The sequence below is a fragment of the Nesoenas mayeri genome (genome assembly GCF_963082525.1).
Source record: "Nesoenas mayeri genome assembly, chromosome: 1".
Taxonomy (NCBI): Eukaryota; Metazoa; Chordata; class Aves; order Columbiformes; family Columbidae; genus Nesoenas; species Nesoenas mayeri.
Window position 1 is genome coordinate 146,515,880 of NC_137541.1, and position 21,206 is coordinate 146,537,085.

Sequence of the window (21,206 nt, forward strand, 5' to 3'; positions counted from 1 at the left end):
TTGGCTTTGCATCCAAATCGTTAAAAAACACCCAGCCCTGACATTTCTCTGTCTTAGAACTTTTCACATCAAGCCACAAAGAGTATCTGCTGGTGGCTGAACAAACATTACAGCGCCACAAATCAAAAATAAATGCTCGGGGACATATAAAGAACTTCAGAGAAACACATCAAGCGTGGTGCTTTGCTTTGAAGAAACAGCCTTCTCACGTCAGATGGTCATAAATAAAAACGGTAAAGAAAGCAGAGGAGAAAACAGACTGGGGTTACTCAACAGAGGGCAGGTTCTTGTTTGTTTGTTTAACAAGCTTAATACAAACAATTTACTAGCCATAGTTAACATAGACTAAAAAAACAGAGCCGGGTTTAGGGGTATTTGAAGGAAGCCGGAGACAGACAGGCAGACACATATGAAAAGATCGTTCCAGGCTCTGAGGCGGCACGGGAGAGACTACCAAAAGCAGAGGTTTAAAAGAAATGGGTGATGCCACCCAGATCTTTTGCAGCAGATCATATTATAATTAACTGTTGACACTGTAGTCAAGTCAAAAAGTCAAGCAGTCAAGCGTGTGTATTCAAAGTGACTATTATGCCCACCTTATCCATAGGCTCCTAGAAACCATGATATCTGAGCCACTGAACCTCTAATGTATTATAGCATGAAACCACAAAGAGGTAGGAAAATACCAGAGTATCCATTTAAATAATGATGACCCAAGACAGAAAGTAAATTACACCTCCAAGACTGAAAATGCAAATCAGAAAAATGAAGAGAGGTTTTTGCTGTTTGAAGAATTATAATCATAGAATCATTTTGGTTGAAAAAGACCTTTAAGACCATCAAGTCCAACCGTTAACCTAACACTGCCAAATCCACTACTAAACCATGTCCCTAATAACGTCATCTATGTATCTTTTAAACACCTCCACGGATGGTGACTCAACCACTTCCCTGGGCAGCCGGTTCCAATGCCTGATAGCCCTTTCCGGGAAGAATTTTTTTCCTAATATCCAACCTAAACCTCCCCTGGTATAACTTGAGGCCATTTCCCCTTGTCCTGTCACTTGTTAATTGGGAGAGGAGACCAACACCCTCCAAATGATGACAGTCTATCAGATAAAGTGGGGTGAGATGGCCTGTCTGTTTATGGAGAGGATGGAAAAGTCACAGTAATGTGAGAATAGGATACACAAGACCCTTGTCAACACTCTTGACCCAAGTATGGCTTGTTTCTATCTCGCAGCTATCTGCTTATAATTTCCTCAATGCATTGCAGAAGGGAGAAGGATGCAGAGGAGAAGGAGGAGAGACCGAGTGCCAGCGCTGCCTGCAGGCTTTTCCCATTTGCGAGCAGTGAAATGATGTAAAAGCTTGTTAAAAGGCAGAGTGGTCACAGCTGGCAAGGCTGGTGGAGGGACGTGGTCATGTGGTAAAAGTAAAAAGGTCAAGTAGGACTTAATTGCCTAAGTTTTGAAAGCAAAAATTTTAAATAATTTTTTTAAATGTTCTGAATATCATAAAGGAAAGGCCCAAGAGAAGATGGAGCTAAGAAGGCCTGGAACACCCAAGGTCATTAATTCAGTAGCTGTTTTGACTGTAGAGCTTACTGGCTGACACCGAAGAGGAAAAGCACAGTGACGGGTACCAAGGTCAGAGATCATCAAAGTTACAGGGAGATCAAAACCTGGACAGCAGTGTTGGCAGTGTGGACAAAGAGGAAGAGTTGGGTGTTGGAAGCATTATGCAGGAAGAAACAATACAAAGTTTAGACAAGACAAGACCTGGTTGCGAATAAAAAAAGGAGGTCAGCTGGAACGTGAAGCCAAGAACACTAACTCAACCAACAGGAACCAGAGAAGGGGCAGGGTGGACAAGATCAGCAGCACCAATTTGGCCACAAAAAGGTCTGGGGTAAAAAACAAAGCCGCAGAAGTAACTGCTCAGTGAAGCATCCATGCTGCAAAACTACAGTGCTGCCATTTGACTATGGGGAGTAAGGGCACTTCTGAGCTGAAGCCCCTGGCTCTCTGCACAGCTGTGAGCCAGGGCAGTACCCCTCATGGTACTACTTGCCCGCGGTACTGCTCCCCTGGGTACAAAGGACAGGAAAACAGAGAGACAGGACAACCAAGACTACCAGCACTTAATATAGGCTGTAGCCATGGCGGGTGACAGGCAAGAAAGAAACCCAAATGTATAACTCAAGACAGTGACATGGCTGTCTATGTGGGACCATTTAAGTTTACTTGGGTGTGAAGAATGCTGCTTAAGGGCAATAATCCACTAAGCACCAAAGTTATCAGTCACTCAAAGCAGGCCCCTAGGCTGATGATATCTGGAAATGCACAAGGACACATAAAGCTGTGTTTCTTTTTTAATCAAGGAAGGAGACAGAAAAATGTGGAGTAAGTCATTGAGACGGTAGCTTAAAGTCACGTTTGGAGACAAGAACCAAAGTTCTGACAAGTGAGACAGTTACAGCGCCCAATCCATTACCTGAAAATACCAACAGCATTAAAAGTACCACAAAACATCCTAAGCATCCAGCTAACTTCAGAAGAAATCTGCTTTAATTTAGCCTACCTGCTAGTTCAGTGACAAGACAGTAACTGTGCAGCAGCACAGTGTCAGGAGGGAGGTGTGACAACCCCACCCTCCAAGCAAAAGACTGTGAATCTCCTCTGACATCTCCTCTGGCTCCCCAGGCAGCACAAGAAGAGCCCACACCATTTCTGCCTCCCAGAACCACTACCACCAGGGACCTCCTCCTGTCCCCACCTCCTCACAAGTGTCCCTGATCCCTCCTTTTGGTACAGTGATGGTGTAACAGCAGACACTATAGCTAAAGAGCAAGGTTAGCGTTAAAGAGGGAAAAGCTATCAAATATTTCTGTGAGAGGAACTAAAGTGACTGCAAAGAAAAAACACTCTTTCTTGTATGCATACCTGCAATTACTGCGCCAAGCAGCTCAGCCCCTTCCTTTCAGCACCTCAGCCCCTGTGCATTAGGCAGGTTTTTGCACAACAGACTTAAAAATAGTTGCATTGCAAAGAACAGGAGACATAGCACATTCAGTACAAGGGACTGGCTTATTTCTTAATGTTGCATCTCACATTCAGAGGGTTTTGTATCAGCCCTCATTACAAAGGGCCAGTTTAGACTCAAGCCCATATTGCTCCAGGCAATGCAGACATGTCATATCAGGAATAGCTACCATAGCAGATCTTTCCTAGGTCCATCTCAAATAGCTCAGGTCTCTAATAATGAACACTCCTAACCAAGACACACAAGCTCTTCTATTTTTACCTAACAGGCAAAAGTGTCACCGCCTTCTGACCAACAGGAAGAAAAAAATGTAAAAGCTGAGCATATATTTATAGTTCTTGCACTTTGAACCCTTCAAACCTGTTACAACGGGACAAGGAGTGATGGTTTTAAACTAAAGGAGGGGAGATTCAGGCCAGATATGAGGAAGAAATTTTTTACAATGGGGATGGTGAAACGCTGGCCCAGGTTGCCCAGAGAGGTGGGAGATGCCCCATCCCTGGAGAGATTCCAGGTCAGGCTGGACGAGGCTCTGAGCAACCTGATCTAGTTGGAGATGTCCCTGCTCATTGCAGGGGGTTGGACTAGATGACCTTTGAAGGTCCCTTCCAACCCAAACTATTCTATGATTCTATGAAAACAAAACCAACTCCAGCTGGAACATGAGCAGCCACCACTGCTATCCCTGCACATCGCCGAAATTGACGGACCACCTCGCCCGTGAGGAGCGACCTGAGAGCACCTTACTCACCCCAGTGTCATCTGGCTGCCCCTTCCCAGTTAGCAAGAAGAGGAGCACAAGCTCACCTATCACGCGGTGGTTGAAGTAATCCGGCAGCATTCGCTCACACACGGCGACCAGCAGCCAAAAGGCTTCTTCCTCTTTGGCATACAAGAGCAACACCGAGGTCAAAATATTCATAGACTTACAAGGGCAAAGAAGAAAATGGCATTTTTTAGTGACTGCAAATCCTACTGACAAAAGCTAAATTATGTCTCTTTTTAAAGAAAGTAGCCTAACATGATGTAAACAACTAAAAAAAAAAATAGCAAGAGTAACAGACGGTGAATGCGTAATTGCAACCCAAAGACATAACAAGATTTTCCAGCTTATGTATACTGCTTTTCCTAAGAGCAATAGGAAACAACAGAGAAAAGCATAGTACTGGATCTGCCCAGGTACAAAGTAGGTAACTGATAATGCAAGATGTTCTGGGGCTGCATTCCCCCTCTCCCTGTATTTGTATTTCAAAAGAAGACAAGGGATCTGGAACCAGTATGACGTTAATCAGAATTCAGGGAGCTGCACAGAAGGTAAAGTTTAGCTGGCCAGCTGGGTAAAGTACTTCATAATTTGTCATCAGTTTTGGCAGAAAGGAGAACTCTCGTTCATTAAAGCTCTGTCCCAGTGCTCTACGTGAACCTCATCTGTGCAGGCCAGTTTACTTCACATCATCTCCAAGTATTGGGTAAGAAACGTACTTTCACACAGAGCATCAGAAACATTTTTTCCCCTCTTTAGATGCAATCTGTAACATGCTGAGGGAAGACTTTTGTTAAGCCAGAGTACCAGCCTATGTACTTCTTTCCAGAGTAAGTTACATTTAATATCTAAAATTATGTATTTTTCTTAAGTAAAAAGACATTATTTATCGAAACCACCATTAAAAACACTCCTAAGAGAATGATAAAACTGAGAGAGCCAAAAGAGGTGAAAAAAACTGCTGGGAGTTTCCCACCTGGCAGTATCCTATTTTGGGGTTCCTGTGGGCATACGCCGTGAGCACCCTTCTCAGGGCAGCGATCCCCGTCTCGCTCTGGAAAGCGGGGTGTTCGGGCAGCGAGCGGTGGAGGTCACGCTCGATCTCCTCTGTCACCATACAGGACTTGCCCATTGACGCCTCCACCAAGTGCACGTAGTAACCGGGATGCGAGGTGAGATCCGTCACGGCGTCTAAACACAGCGGGAAGAGAGAAAGATGAATCACAGCATCATGGAATAGTTTGGCTTGGAAGGGACCTTCAAAGGTTATCTAGTCCAACCCCTGGCAATAAGCAGGGACATCATCAACTAGACCAGGTTGCTCAGTGGATTAGGATGATGCTAAACTTAAATGTTGTGGGTATTACTACTGGAAAGGATGTAAGCAAGATGGTTTTCCCCAAGGTCTCTGAATTTGGTGAAATCTCCAGACCTAGAAGAAATAAAGTCCTGGCAGAGTAAGTGTCTTGAAAACAAATACCAGCGAAGCGTATGTGATGCAGCACCATTCAAAACACCTTAATACTGACACTGAGCAGAAAACTTCCCTAGGAGAAAGTAGTACTGGAAGAAACGTACTCAGCATTGCTCATGCCCTCCAAGGAGGGTAAACTCCACGTGAAGGAACAGTTTTACAAATGTTTGAACATGTCATATACTGGATTAAGGACTAAACTTGAGATCGTATTGTAGGCACATTCTGGCTCTGCCAGATCTGTGGATGAAATGAGTTGTTTTTTCCATCTCCAGTTTCTATTACCCCTGCCAACATTCAACAAGAAGTAGCAGCAGGACTGCTGACTTTAAGATGTCATTATTTTGCAGTAATTTGATTTGTCTAGGGTTAAATCTAATTGCTGCTTGAAGACAAACATTATTTTATGAAAATATGACATTAATTTAAAATTACACAGATGAAGCAGATGTTATTTCGATTCTTTTGCATGTCATTGTCATATTAGCCAGAGACAAAATTTTTACAGATCTACCTAGGTAATTTTTTGCACTTATTAGTTCAGTAGCTGATCATCTCTCTTCTATAAGAACTATCGTAAGCTCCACATAAATGACATTTAATTGTCTTCTTGCCTAAATGTTTTGCCATGTTCACAATCAGATGATGCCTACAGTCAATGTTTCTAAGTGTGCCCACCTGAGAAGAGCAGCCAGAGTTTGCCTCTTAAGGATTCAGGGATTCCCATAGCAACAAGTTTTCTGATCTTCTCTGTGCGAAACATGCACACGGTTCTGCCATATTCTACAAAATGGTCATCCCATAGACTCTCTTTGATTTGCTCTCTAGACTGGGAACAAGAAGATATCTTTTAAAAGAATGAATCATGTACATCTGAGAAATGGTAAAGAGAAACACTTTACATATTAGAAATTCTGCAAGGTATATCCATTACCAATGGATATGGAAAGTCTGCTCTAAGGACTACGGATTTCCTCATTTTGCACATACAATTAACCACACAGGGAAGAGCAGAACTGATCAGACAGGGAGAAAAATTACAAATACTGATGAGAAAGAAATGGAGGGGAAGGGACAAGAAAAAATCCAAGCCAAGAGAAATTATACTACCCCATATATAACTCCTGTAGCCAATACAGAGTTCATTTTACTAAAAATGAGGATCTGTTTGAATGTCACCCCCGTTTTTTTTAAGAGAAAAAAAACCTTCTTACAACTTTTCCCAAATTTGACATACCTTTCCAAAATCAAGGCCTACTGTTGCTGACTGATGGAAATCTGACCTTAGTCCTTCTGCATTGAGCAAATAACTGTTTTCCTTTCTGCATTCACTTCTCTCCTTGCTTTGTGAAGCCTCTGTTCCCGGACACGCAGGCTCACCGTCCCTCAGCACACATGTGAGTCCAAAGGCAGGAGTGTTCTGTAACACAGAATCCAAGCAGTAATGACTGAGAAGAGGCCAAGAACTACATCCTCAGCTGTCTTAAAGAGACAGAGCTGGGTCAGCCTTTGTCTTTTCCATCAAAATGTTTCACACTTTTGAGGGGGAAAGGCTTTACACAAGACTTTATTCAAATTATCATTCGCTGGTATGTCAGAAAAAGGGTTGTTACTTTACAACATAAGTTGTTAGTAAATTCTTAGTGTCCCTGATGACAAACTACCAAACAATCTTCCACTTTGGTTAGGATTTGATAAACAAAATTATAGAGAATAATTTAGGTTGAAGGGGACCATCCTTTTCAATCCCCTGCTCAAAGCAGGCCCCCTCAGACCAGGTTGCTGGGGGCTGAGTCTAGCTGAGTAGCTCCAAGGAAGGGAAGTCCGCAGCCAATGGACCAATATATTGACACAGTGAATTCAAAATAAAGAAAAACCCTGAAGTTCGGTACCTGGTTCTTATTTTGCAAGTTGTTACAGTGCACTGGGTTGCTGGAGTTTACTTGTTTTAGCCTCTGGAGCAGGTTCTCCACCAAAGTATCTCGGTCCTTCAGCTCAATGAACTGAAAGGCTGTCTTGCTCCTTATGCTAACGATGATGGGATTGGGGAGAAGGCTTGTGTCCTCCATCTTCTCTATACTGATTACCTTTTCCAGAAACATCACAGAAAACATATTATGCACCACGTCCACAGAAACATCTTCAAATATTCTACATGTACCAAAATGTAAAAACATGACATTCATCTACACACATGCTTTAAACATGGTTATTCATATCGACTTTCCTTGATCAGACACATCCCGTTGCCCAAAGTTTATGGTCTCTTTAGAAGCTCAAACCAGGCACCAAAAAGTATCTCAGCTGCCTTGGTTTTTTTTTAATGACTTTGCCACCCACTTCAGGTGAGTAGACTGAGAGGAAAGATAAGAGATTAATGATAAAAACAAGATTTAGAAAAGGATTAATTTGATCAAATTCTGCAGAATGGAGGAGGAAATTTACTTTCACACTCCTGAGGAGAGGGGAAAACAGTTGTGTTGTTGTTTCTGATTTAGTATATAACACCGTTCCCTTATTGTTTTCTATTTCTGTAACAGTGGAAGGTAAGTTTCTACAGTTAGGATAGTTCAATGTTACTCTTAGTCAAGGATAAAAGGAAAGCTATAATTAAAAGATCATAATAGCCTTGTATCCACAGCAGATCAGGCAGGTGTTTGCTGACAGCTTCCTTCTCCTCATCTACTCCCACCACCTTCCCATGCATCCTGCATTCCATTTAAATAAGCCTCTGATTTCATGGAAATATGGCAGCTTGTCACTGCCTCCAGAATGTCCCTTTTTTCTCTCTGCCCAACAAGTTCGCAAAGTCTCCACAGGTTTGCTAGAGTTCATCTGTGGAGGGAGAGCTTCAACACTTCTAAGTGTTGACCCTGGCCAGGGATGCTTTTATAGTGCTAGAAGGGTCCAAGCTGAAGTCTCCATCAACATCAAGCTGGACGTCTGCGTTTGTGCAGCTGAGAGGGGGACACTGACCGAGTCTTGGACCGAGCAGACTCTGCCTTTGTAGTGCTCTGTCCCACTGAATTACCTGTCCATACTTCGCTCTGAGGATCAAGCTGAGTTACCCATAAGTATTTTTAGGAGCTTATGCCCTAATGAGTCCCAGAATGAGCTCCACGACAATTCTGTAGGCACGACATACACAAGCATCCTACTCGTTTTCATCAAACGATAGTCTGCAGATAAGTCAACAGTGGATGCTTACGGCACAGAAAGGCAGATAAGAGACCTGAAATGAAACAAACAACTCTACCTCTCTAAGTGGGATGATAACATTGCAGCAGCCATTCTCTTTGCTGGCAAAACAGATATAGCTGTCTGAAGTATACATCCTTCCCACCGTGTGACAGCGACTAAACGGCGTCCAGAGAGAACAGTCTACAACTTCATGCAGCTTCTCCTTCCTGGGCAATCTGAAGAAGGCCCGAAAGAATTCATTCTGCGCTCTGGCTTCAAGATCCCTTAAGAGAAAGCAGTGAGATCAAATCACAAGATCCCAAAAGGACATCGAGTGCAAGGTTCATTTTCTTGTTAGCCTCACCAAGAGTGAGGGATACAGAATAAAAGCACCGTGCACAGCAATCTTTGCTGCCTATGTGAACACATTGATTAAAGACTGGCTTTGAAATACAATAAAGAATCACTAGCAACACTTGCTTGTTTAATAATAAGGTCAAAAGCAACTACTGCAGGAACTAGGAAAGGAAAGGATATTAATTTAAATCAACCGGTTTGTTGTGGGTTTTTTTAATTATTATTTAGCCATGTGTTTTCTGTGGCTGCTATACAACTTTCCAGCCTGAAAGAGTTACAGTTTTCAATGCCCAGGAGATAACTAAATCTTTCATCTGATGAACATACACCGAGCAATGGGAGATTAGCTTTATGTTCCTTGTTTCCCTTCCCAGCAGCATTACCAACATCACCTCAGGGATTTGCACCTGCAACCAAAAGTAAGCATTTGCTCAGTGAGCACGTCTGAAGTGGTCAGTAATAGAAGAGTTAATGATGGTGGCATTTACATCATCACGTCCTTGACTTGCAGAGGTATTAGCCTCTGAGAGCCCTCAGAACAGTGGCAAAATGCGGAACAGTCTCAGGTCACCTACAGACTCGGTTGGGAATAACAGCACCAGATACATTCAGTTTAGACTTGGCTTCCTTCCAGTCACCCATCCACATTTATGTGGAGAGAAAAAGTTTACATAAATGAAGCTTTCACTACTGAGCTACTGTTATACAGACTTTGGGGATTTTTTTTATACTTAGCTTTGGGGATTTTTTTTTTCTCCTCCTTTTTAATGAAGAGGTCTGCAGCAATTTCAAGAGCTATGCAATTACATTATAAACAGGCCACGGCTATTAGCTCATCACCAGCAGTTCCAGAAACATTAGGGCTTAAATTCCATCATTTTCTTTACTATAAGTAAATTTTTCCAAACATGATTCACCTTAGGGAAAAAAAAATGGCTTGACTTTGTTCCATTGAAAGAATTTAATGCGTGGGCCGAAGCATAACAGGGAGTGGTACCTTGGTGCTCCAAGTCCCCTCTTCGCTTCTTCCCTCACCCTCCTCTTCCGCAGACACCCTCCCCCAGCCCTGCTGTTCATAAATAAGTTGAGACAGATGAAGCTGCTGCTTCAGTAAGTAAATCAATTGGGGGGAGGGGGGTTATTTCAGTTTCATTTGTAGAGAAAACTAAAGCCATGTGAAACAGGGAGGAAGACAATCGAGAACAAACCGAGACCTGAGAAGGGACGATCTGTAATTGCGACCAACAGAAAAGACAAAACGCACTCGACCAGCGTTGGGCTGCTGTTTCCTTCTCAAGCATTATCTTCCTTAATAAGATTATCCAGGGAAAACAGACAAATTGTCTCCTGTTTTGTTGCTTTTTGGTTTGGTTTTGTTTTGTTTTTCACAAAGAACAAAGAGAAACCCTCTTTGTGAAGGAAGGCAAAAAGGTTGCTCCCGAGTTAAAATTCCACAGAGAGAGCAACTCTGATAAGTGCCCGCAGAGATCTGCTATTGTGACAAAGCTGGATCAGGATATGCCTTCCTAGTTAACTCAGCACTAAAATATTTTCCATTTCTGCACAGCACAGATGAATGCTGCTGATAGCATCTGCAGTCGGGTCTCGGTAGAGCTGTGCTCTCCTGCTATTGTGCTGAGAAGGGAAGACCCTCGCCGGATCTACTCAGCTGTTACAATTTCTATACCTTTACACGAAAAGAGGCATCATATAGAACAGTGGGACCTCTGCTGAGGCACAGATTGTCTGTTATTTAAGAGCTGACTGTTTCTAATGCTCCAAAATCTGCGGTTTTTGGGATTTTGCGCCATCTCTTTGGCCTGCAGGCTCCAGGTGTGGGGCCTATTCAGACAAGAAGCCACACGTTTTTAAGCCGAAGAACGACATTTCCCGTATCTGAAAACTACGTAAATCCACCGAGCACTGCGTCCAGCCCCCTCACTCCATTCCAGAGAAAGGCTGACAACCCCAACATCCCTGTCTCCTGTGACTCATGAGTCACACAGGGCCACCATGGAGACCCCCCCACAGCCAGGGCTGCCCTGGGGACCCGTCCCAAAACAGGGGCCAGACTCCTGGTGGGAGAGATCCCGGAAAGAAATATGGTAGCACAGGGATGAAATGCTGTCAGCACCTACCACTGTGGGCTCAAACAAGAGGTTTTATTAGAAAGTGGCACACTGTGAAAATATTTCCTGTCAGGGAAGCAAATGCTAGGGCTTAAAGCAATTGCTTCCCTTCATAAATACAGCCAAACAAAATTAGAGCTCGTTAAAAAAACCCCAAACCCTGTAACTCAAAAAAAAAAACCAAACCACAAACAAAATTAGCTCCTAAAACAAGACAGACAACTGTTTAAACATGATACAACAAAGATGGAGTGACTGGCCCACACTGCCAGGACTCACAGCTTCCATTTTGAGTTTCACAAAACCTCCACTGCCAAACAGAAATGCAAACTTTCTACCTGCGGCCCAATGTGTTTGAAATTTTCTCGTCTAACTTAACAATTTCCACGGTGGTTTGGTTTTTAAGCAAATGCAGCGTACTGAGCTCTACCTAAGAAAAAGAAGGAATTGTATCGTTATGTAAAAACAATGTTTACTGAGTATTCACACGTGCATCGGAAAGAATAAAAGGCGAGAAGATGCAGTTGCCTTGTTCCTTACTTTTCAGAAAACTCAGCAATTCTTTCCAAGCGCAGTTCCCGACTTGCATGTTTCGGGATCCTGGACCGCCTCCAACTCCAGCACTTCAAAGTGAATGGCAAGTCTCAACTGCGATAACTCCTTGTGCGTGACCCCTACGTTACCTTCCAAGAATTTTAAATTAAAGGAAATAACACACAAAACTAACAGAATGCCTAAAAGAATCAGGACACTAAAATGTGTGTCCTCGCCGTCAAATGTTTTTCTCTGCTTTAAAACTAACAGAACTTGGCAAAATTTTAGCTCTGCTGAGTCACTTGCTGCCTAACACCTAAACAGTTGACCTGCTGCTTCTAGAGATGGATTAAAAGGCTCTTCTGGCTCTTCAGAGTCCACAGTTATAGATTTTGGAAATAACACATCCAACAATATATATCTTGCTTATTGGAAGAACTGCTGAATTTGCATGGCAAGAAAGGCTTCTCGTAAGCAAGCTAGAAGTTATCTGAGAAGAGCCAACAAAAACCTGTCCAGACACATGTAAACTGAACATCGTTCCCTTACGCAGCAGGAACACTGGACTTGTAGATGGAGAAGATGCAATGGATATTTTTAGACAGACTTCATGCAAGTCTTGATATTGCCTGGAACTAATAAAACCGGATCAAAGGGAAAAACTGTTGTACCGAGGCAGCTGAAAATGGGTACGCCAAAAAGCAGCTCTCAAAGGCTCCTCGGTAAAGTGGAAGGCTGTATTGAGAGGTCCTCCTTGGGGGTATGTCCTGGACTAGCTTCTGTTCAACCTCTTCATCAGCCACCTACATGATGGATCAGAGATTGTCGTTATTAAACCCTACAAGGGATCACAAGCCAAACATCAGCCAAGAGCTTCAGGCTCCCAGGAGAAAGAGGAGCACCACGCCGGGCTGCAGAAGCTGCACCAAGATGGAGCACAGCAGTGTTGGAGCTGCCGCAGAGATCGTCATATTGTTCCTGACGTGGTCAGCACCAGCAAAGAATCAAGCGTGATCCTGTAACTCACCACCCCAGGCCTACATGTCCAGAGAAGATCAGCCAGAAGGGTTAAAAACAGGGCTGATAAGAAAAACTTGGCTGAACTAGAGCAGTGGAGGAGAGGAGACGCATACAAGCCTCCAAATACACAAATAGTTGCTCTAGAGAAAGAACATCTGATCTCTTCAATAGGACTGGGCAGGACAAGAAGTAACAGACTTAAGAAACAGCACATAAGATTCAAATTAGACTTCAGAAAGACTTTTCAATGACAGGTCAGTGAAGTACCGGTATGGATCCTGATATTTCCATTACTGGAAACTCTTAAAACATGTTAGGCAATCATCTGTCATGAATGACTATAAATAGAGATAATCCCAAACCCTGCCTTTCACCAAGCAGATGAAATAAAAGAAGGTTCTTTCTAGTCACATCCTCCTTGTAGCTGCAGGTTTATGGCATTCTTGGATTCCCTCTCTGAAGGAATGAATGTGGGCTGAAACGGCATTTACGATTCAAGATACTTCAAACCGTTTCTTTTCAGCTTAGATCAGCATTTAAAACTTTCTTTATCTTCGTATGAAGCAAAACCACCCTCATTGGCAAGTCACAGTTAGAAACAAAGAAAATAAACCAAGGTGGTTAGAGCCTGCAGAAACACATCATACGTTTGAAACTTTACTGACACCGGCGCTAAAGCTTTTAAATTGTGGGTTCTGCTCTGGCCAATTTCCTCATTACGTTTGAGGAATGCAATGGATGTTCTTGCATCCTGAAAGAGATGGAAATAAGAAGCACAAGAGACCTATACCAGAGATTTTAGCTACCTTCTTCTTAAAAATGAAAAACAGCTGCCCTACATTCCAGCACAGTTGTATGGCACATGAAAATATCTGCAAGAAATGGCATTTGCAGTCAGCAAACACCTCAGCTTTCCTCTGCTCTTTATGGCAATTAACTTAATTGCCGTTAGTTCCTTCATAATCCACAGTTCCAAGCCTTATCCTCTCATTAAGCAGCACAGAAACTTGTACCTTAACTTGTTTGACTCTGGCCATAACACAATTTGTGTCACAGACTGAGGGACTAATCCTGCAGCCTCTCTGAGTCCCATCCCCCCATTGCTCAGCAGAATGACCCCCTAAGAGCCTCAGCAACAGCACCAAAGGTTTCTGGTTTTCAGAATGGAGAATATACAGATCATTATGACATTAAGAATGCTTTTTTTTTTTCTTTTTAATAAAGATACTGAGATGAGCTTCTTGCAAAAGAAAGCCTAACAAACAAAAACAATGTGCAGCAACTTAATTCATTTGATACAGCTGGAATAGTTTTAATGATGTATGGATTGTTGCTTTCATTTTGACGCACTACGTTTTGCCTCCAAATCATGCACAGGAATTAGCAAAGACAATTATTAACTAAAAAATGTTGAGAGAAAAATAGTTGTTCTTATAGTACTACAAAGGCTTCAGGAAAAAAAGCAGGAACAAAAACTTCACACACCAAAAAATCTCAGCCCCCAAAACATGTTAGCATTAAAAACCAGTTTATCCACTATTTAAACTACAGTCTTGCTTAATCATGTTACATCAAAGTGGTTGCTGAAGTGTGACAAAGGGCACCAGAAACAGCAACTTATCCAACCACTACTTAATTTGTGAAAAGGAAATTGGATTTGGGCATCTTCCATGTTTCCATGTTTTCCTTTCTGCCATCTCAAGTTCAAGCACATTAGTATCAGCACAAGGTAGAGAACATCTTGCCAAGGAACTATCCAGTAAATATATTTTTATCCTTACTTCTCCTCTGTCCAGCCCCTCTTTCTTTGTTCTGGTTTGGTTTTTTTAGGTTGGAGGGAAGGCAAGGAAAAAAACCTGTTTGAGTGCGTGGGATGGTTTCTGTTGCTTGTTTGCTAACAGACATACTACTTTTCAAAAATGCCCCAAGGTACGTACAGGTTGATACTCTGAGAACCTCTTTATTACAGCGTATTGCTAAGCTCACGCTTCTCTTTGCAACTGCAATTTTCGTTTCTCTGTAGTTTTCCACTCAGTTAGCGCCCCTGGTTCAAAGACTCTTTTGGGAAGTGACAATGATGAGTTTAAAAAAAAAATCAGTAGACACTGAAAATAACTCCCCCCAGTTTTTTGTTACATCTCCTCTGGATTTACTTTCCTTGTTTTGTGCACCTACCTTTTCAGTGCAAAAGCAGGAGTAGGGTGGAATGGTAAAGCAGAGAAGGGGCTTAGATACAACCTATATCTCAAAGCCATATCCTACATTAGTCAAAGTACATATCCTACATTTCTTGGGCTAAAGGTCTACAATGTTAAAAGTATCCAGTTGCACACATATTGTAAAAAGAACAGTAGCTCTTGTGTTTAATGGGATCCTGGCTATAGAAAAAAAACCAAAAAAGCCTGCAAAGATGTTTGTGACTGCTCACCGCTGGTCACCTCAAATGAAGTCCTTGATGGAATCCTGGTGTCAGTGATTTTCCTTACTGTGGGTACATATGAAATTGCAGAAGAAGTGCATTTTATTGTTTTAAACTTCATTATGAAGCTTTGCAGAAGCGTTTAGCCGAGATGCATACCCCACATCACTGCAAAAATGCCCCTCGGAAACAACGGAACGGCTACTGGACACCTCTCTGTTTTATTGGGAAATGATACCACATGTACCTCATGTCTTGGCCAGGAAGCAACACCTGGGTAATTCCCTTCATAGTTCTGGCCAAGGGAGAGGACGGAAGAGCAGGGAATGGGATGAGCACTCCACACACACCCCACTCAGAAAAGAAGTATTTTAAACCAGTACCTTAACCCTGATGTCTCAGCCAAATTCCACTTTGGCCTATTCCACCCTGCCCACCTAAAATTCCTCTGGGCAGTTTCCCTTCCCCTTTCCCACAGCAGCAAATAAAACACAAAAGTTGTGTGTTGTGCTACCAGCAGAGAAATAGTTATCGACCTTCTCCCTGAGAGCCCAATGCATTTCTGTAGTGGGAGAGGAATGCAGAGATGCATTTTGGGGACGCTTAGGGTAGAGCTGACAATAGCATATTAATCTGCTGCAACTGCCTGTGGGTTTTTTAAGTCCTATAACTACTTGCTAAGTCAGCTATAGCAACCATGCTAGTGGGAAACTCCACATTTCAGATACAATCAAAAGCAATAATTCTACAGAACTGACGGCACTGGGAAAGCCCACACATTGCCAAAATTACAAACAAAATAATGTTTTTCTTCAGAGAAGACTGAAAATATGCCTTGCTGCAATCTACTCTTCAACAGGGAATGGCAGTTTTAAACCAAGCAAACAAAAAATCACAGTCATGTTAAAGGGAAGAATATAAAATGGAAAAAAGTATCTTGCACACAAGTCAAAATGTACCTATTTGACACACCATACTACATTACAAAATCTCTTTCGCGCCCAGTCAAGTAAACCTTTGAAATCTTACCCAGCTGACAAAGTAAAGCATAAAGCCACCGCCGCACTTCTGCTCACACAAGGGAGAACAACTTAAGCTTTTTACCTCTTGGTAATCTGAGTAGGATCCTGTAGGCCTGGATCCAGCTCAAAGATCTCATTATCCAGTAGCCTTCGGAGAGTCACATCTGCCAGTTGCTCCATGATCCTGAAAGCCTCAGCAATGTTGAGGAACGTGGAGAAGTCGCGCTCTTTATTCGGGGTGGTGACGCGGACCGTGTCAGTCATGAAGACGTTGGAGGTTCTTTCCAGCTTCTGGACCTCAACCCAAGGAATGACAAGTTTCACTGAAATCAGAGAAAAAAAGCAAAAGCGGGTTGGAAACTCTGCTTACATTTTTCAGATTTGGGAAATAAGCAAATTCGGAATGAAACTCAAATAACCGAAGAGGAGAAAGACCCATTTTTAGAGATAAAGACCAAGCAAAAGCTGAAGTCCCTCTTATTACTCTATGTTCATTCTCCTCCCACCACAAAAGATTGTCTTTTTCAGACTCTTCCCCTCAAAATTTTACTTATTTTCTTATAAGAAGTGCTGAACTGTGGGGTTCTGCCATTACAGAACACCTGCCATAAGCTGTGCTCCCAGCTCCTTTACAAGCCATTCTGCAGCCGGCTTCATTACTACCTGAATAAATAGTTCAGTTTGAGAAGAGAAAGAAAATAGGAAAATGCTTTGTAATCTCCCAGAAATAAAACTATAGGCAGGTGGAAACCGAATTATATGCACAGTACTTCAACTTTTTAAATAAAGATAACTTCCATATAAAAGGAAGCTTTTGCATATGGACATTTTCTTCCCATCTTGGTTACTTTTTACTTAAAAGGCGCACAGGTAAATCTTGCCCTAAACATTAGCTGTAGTCAGAGTTGTCTATGGGAAAGAAAAAAATACAGGAAACTGTTCTCTACAGTTAAACACTGCTGAATCAGCTTATTTTAGATAACCACTGCAGGATGTTACTTGCCTCTCTCGCATGAATCTCTGGGTAGAAATTAGGCTGGAAAGGACTTTTAAAATAGATTAAATTTCTATTTAACAACTGCTGGAAGCTTCCCAAGATTCTCTGTGCCAATAACATCAAGGCTACACCCCACAACATCCCTAGCCGGTCTCCTGATGCCAATAAAGCTATAAAAAGGCAGTAATAACAAACATTGTCATATATATAAGACACTTATCCGCGATCACTAATTACCCACGGAGCTACCCTCAGCAAGTCCTCTGCAGTACATGAACCACAGCTGTCAAGATTATTTGCAGATAACATTTTTTTCTTACTTAAATAAAGCACAGCTGCGTCAACACGCACAAACGGCTGCGAATGGTTGTAAAATCATCTGTACAGGCACAGCCAAGGGACGAAAGATTAAACAGCAATAGCACTATTGTTCATGCAGGTTGGAACCACAGGGGCTCTACAGTGCTGGTTGCACAAACAGCCCAGCAGATTGTAAGGGACCCAAACTACCGATGAAAGGTCCGAAGTCTTCAAAGTTTTAGAAAAACAGAAGTTTAATTAAAAAATGTGAAGAAACCCTGGCACGCCCTTTCAAGAAATCCGACGTTCTAAGCCTCTGAAATTCTGCAAATGCTTCGAGGATTAAATAAAAGGGGACTTGTCCTGGAAAAAATGTTCCACAGAGTTTATGCTCCCATAAGCCGTAGCTTAATTTTACGAGAAGCTGAAAACAGGTTCCAATATTGCATTCCAAGTCATTTCAACATCAAATAAAACACGGGGAAGGGGACTGACTTGCCAGAAGCAGAACACTTAACGCTTTGCTTATAAAGAGATTTCAGTCTACAATTTGGGAGGATTTTTTTGCAGAGTTAAAAGACATTTAAGAACTATTTTTATTGCAACTCATATTTTGGGTTTTGTTTTGTTTTGCCTTTTTTTCCCTGTGCTGTATCAAAGAATGCAATATATGTGATTTCTTAGGAACACTTTCAAAACTAGATTTAACCAGATTTAATTTGTGATTGCTACCTGAAAATAAAGACAATTAATCACTTGTTCTACATATAATCAGCATCAGCTTCTCAAATAGTAACAACCAGAACTACATTAAATCTGGATTATTCAATGTAATACAAGTATTTCACAAATGTGTCAAAATACTAGCTTTGAAATAGAAGCGATCTGCCTTACCAGAATCGCATTTCAACATATTATGCTTCCCACTGAGCTACGGAAGTCTGTTTAACCAGAAGAAAATTCAGCTTTTTATTTCATGTTTCCACGCAAATGCATTGGAACACAAAGGCAATTTGACCAATTGTAACACTGAATGAATATGGTCAAAATTAAAAGTTGCAAACATGTAGTCATCTGAGGGCCTTTTGTATTTTCATAATGAATTATTATTAAAAGAGATTAGAAGTGATTTCTTCTTAAATAATACAGCATGATGTTGTACTTCCAATATCATTTAATGATGTGTTGTATTGCATAAACAAAATTTTTTGAACAATATAAAAGAGTTTTTCTTTCTCCCTCCTCCTTCCCCCTTTATCTATCATTAATAAGTAACTCTTTTGCTTTGTGTGCTTTGGCAGACTAGATATCTCAGATTTAATAAGAGAAAGCTTGTGATGATAGCAATAAGAAATGACTGACAAAGGATATTATTTGATAGCAAACAGAAAACAAAAAGACTAAACAAGAACTTGGATATCTAGTATGTATCAATAGACTCCATTATAGCCTTCTCAGCAAAACTCAACTTTTGTTTTTATAATGAACAACAAACTTACCAGCATTTTAAATCTAATTCTACCATCTTTTACAGATATGACAAAACAATTGGTCTGAAATAATATATGGGGAAAAAAAGGATCTCTTACTCTAAGCATGTCTTTGTATGTTTTAGGTCTAAGAAATTACCAATTACTATCTTTCTTATATTTACATTAACATATTTCATTTTTAAATCCACAGTTTCATTTGACTAGCCATCCTAATGTTAAATCCAGACAGTAAATGGTAAAGTTTTCCTAATTCTGGTAACTGACAATTCTTGCTGTATTTATAGCATTATAGGTTTACATTACTGCCCTTGCTGAAGTTCCAGCAGGATAAACAGGACTTAAAATGTTATCAGTTCATGCACAATATTATTAAACAGAGAAACACTACGGAGCTTAAATGGCTACATTTATTTTTACTGTCTAATGTCTATTACACTAATTTTTTACCTTCTAATATCTATTCTGACAGGCTTTTCATCATCACACAACCCTTTCTCTGCAGAGGAACGGCTCACTGAACCATCTGAAGGTCCAAAAACCTCGGGACACACTTCTTGCGACCTCCCTGCACCGCTATTCAGAAACACAAAGAAATCCCTAAATTGCTGTTGTTTCCCCTTTAAACCTCTGAATTTTCACCTGGTTCTCCAGGGCATAGCCCCCGTTATGTTTCCTGGGCTATTTTCAGGCAGGGAGATGGGCCCTGGCACCCCCAGCCCCACCAGCCCTTACCCTGCTGCCCAGCAGCCATCACCCTGCACCCTGTCTGTGGGGAGGGACCCGTTTTTTGGCACTAAAAGCCTCAATTTCAGAATCTGTACGAGGCCTCTTACATTTTAAGGCTGCTTCACCACAGCACGAATAAGAACCAGATAGCAGCTGTGTCTGCATGCTCTTATACTCTCATTTTTATTAGCGGGTTAATACTAAAATATAAAGGATGAAACTAATACTAAATTAAACAGCATGTTTCACCTGAGCAACAAAAAAACTCAAGAAACTAAACCTCAGAGGTGAATTAAGCTTTTCATAAAAACTCCAGCTATTCTTGCTTTTAAAGCCAGTTGTATTTATATCTCTTCCCGGCATTAGATTTCTTACACATTTACACTTACATTCTTTGCCCAGGAAGAAGGAATAAAAACAGAGATGATTGATGCTCAAATAAAGCCAGCCTTGCCGAGGAACCTTTCCTTTCCAACAGCAACAGGAATAATAGGTGATCAGCTTCTCAGCTTCAGGAAAATTAAATCTGGATTCAAATTTCACCAGGGCTTCTCGGAACTTCTCAGGTTCTTCCTCCTGCTCGGCGAGCTTGCTGCTTGTTTCCTCTGCAATCAGCGCCTGAGTCCGTAACGAAATCATACATCAGGATAAAGCTATGGCATTCGCACTTGAGCAAGTTGCTACAAGCTACCCATCCAAACTTTAATAACACAACCTTTTCTCACAAAGAAATTCAAGTTAATTTGCAATTTTCACAAATGGAGAAATTTCTGTGGCGTTTGCATCTCTCATACATTTTGAATGCTTCCAAACCAAAACTTCTGGGGGCTTTTTTAAAATTGTTTTTTCAATGAGTCGAGCAAAACCATATATTTACAGTTTCACTGCTGCTTATGATTGCTGTTATTTGGGGCATGCACAGCAAAGGCAGAGTAACAATTGTATATGCCGACCAGTACTATTTTCCTATGCAGAGGGACGCAGTGAGACATCTCATTAACTTGTAACATGCTTGGAACCATTACAAACATGCTTTCAAGAACATCTATGTAAATACAATTAAGTGTTGAGAATTTTAATAGCGGTGTTACGACAAAGGAGGTAAGTACATATTGTACCATTCAGACAAACAATCTGTACGTTACAGTACCTGGTATAATTCACAGTTACCAAGCAGTCCTAATATGCCAAAAATCTGCAGTAGAGGCGAGGGTCCAAAACATGGACTTAACATTAACTAATAAAACCTGAAGAATTTTAAATATGTGCTATGCTAGGTAACAGGCTGCCACAGCGTTATCAAGAGAGATTAAGTTTATTAGAGCATTTCAGTACACTTAAACAAAGTTGTTTTTTTGAGAAAGTAGGATTAAAAACTAAGATTAACAAGGTGATCTTTTGCCTCTCTGTTCCCTTCTTCCCTGACTTCAGGGCCCACAGAGATCACAGCAGCAGTGCTGAAATTCAGCAAAAACATTATGTTCCCACTAATTTTCCAGACCAAAGAGGGGAGTACAGGGGGAAGAGCACCTCACTAAAACTCTCAGCAAGGAAAAGCGTGCAGCAGGACCTGAGGTAAAGCCATCACCAGCAGACCTGCACCCACGCCAGCCACCACCAAGCTCCTCTTGGAGCGTGTATTTTATAGAAGGACGCCAAGCTTTCCAAGTTTTACCACAGGTGCCGCTATTATTTTAAATCTGGTCTTCTTCAGTCACCGAGTTCCCTAACTTTTAAAATTCTTCTG

General features: G+C 41.5%; 1 protein-coding gene across 1 annotated transcript in view; it reads right to left on the reverse strand.

Moving 5' to 3' along the window:
• TBC1D8 (TBC1 domain family member 8) overlaps window positions 1-21,206 on the reverse strand; it is a gene marked incomplete at both ends in the record, with an annotated part of 49,489 nt that overhangs the window by 8,626 nt on the left and 19,657 nt on the right. The window contains 8 exons of the mRNA XM_080363346.1: window positions 3,853-3,970; window positions 4,785-4,999; window positions 5,961-6,111; window positions 6,520-6,702; window positions 7,175-7,369; window positions 8,539-8,746; window positions 16,026-16,266; window positions 19,849-20,077. Of these exons, the coding sequence (XP_080219472.1) occupies window positions 3,853-3,970; window positions 4,785-4,999; window positions 5,961-6,111; window positions 6,520-6,702; window positions 7,175-7,369; window positions 8,539-8,746; window positions 16,026-16,266; window positions 19,849-20,077 (1,540 nt within the window). The remainder of the gene's footprint in view (window positions 1-3,852; window positions 3,971-4,784; window positions 5,000-5,960; window positions 6,112-6,519; window positions 6,703-7,174; window positions 7,370-8,538; window positions 8,747-16,025; window positions 16,267-19,848; window positions 20,078-21,206) is intronic.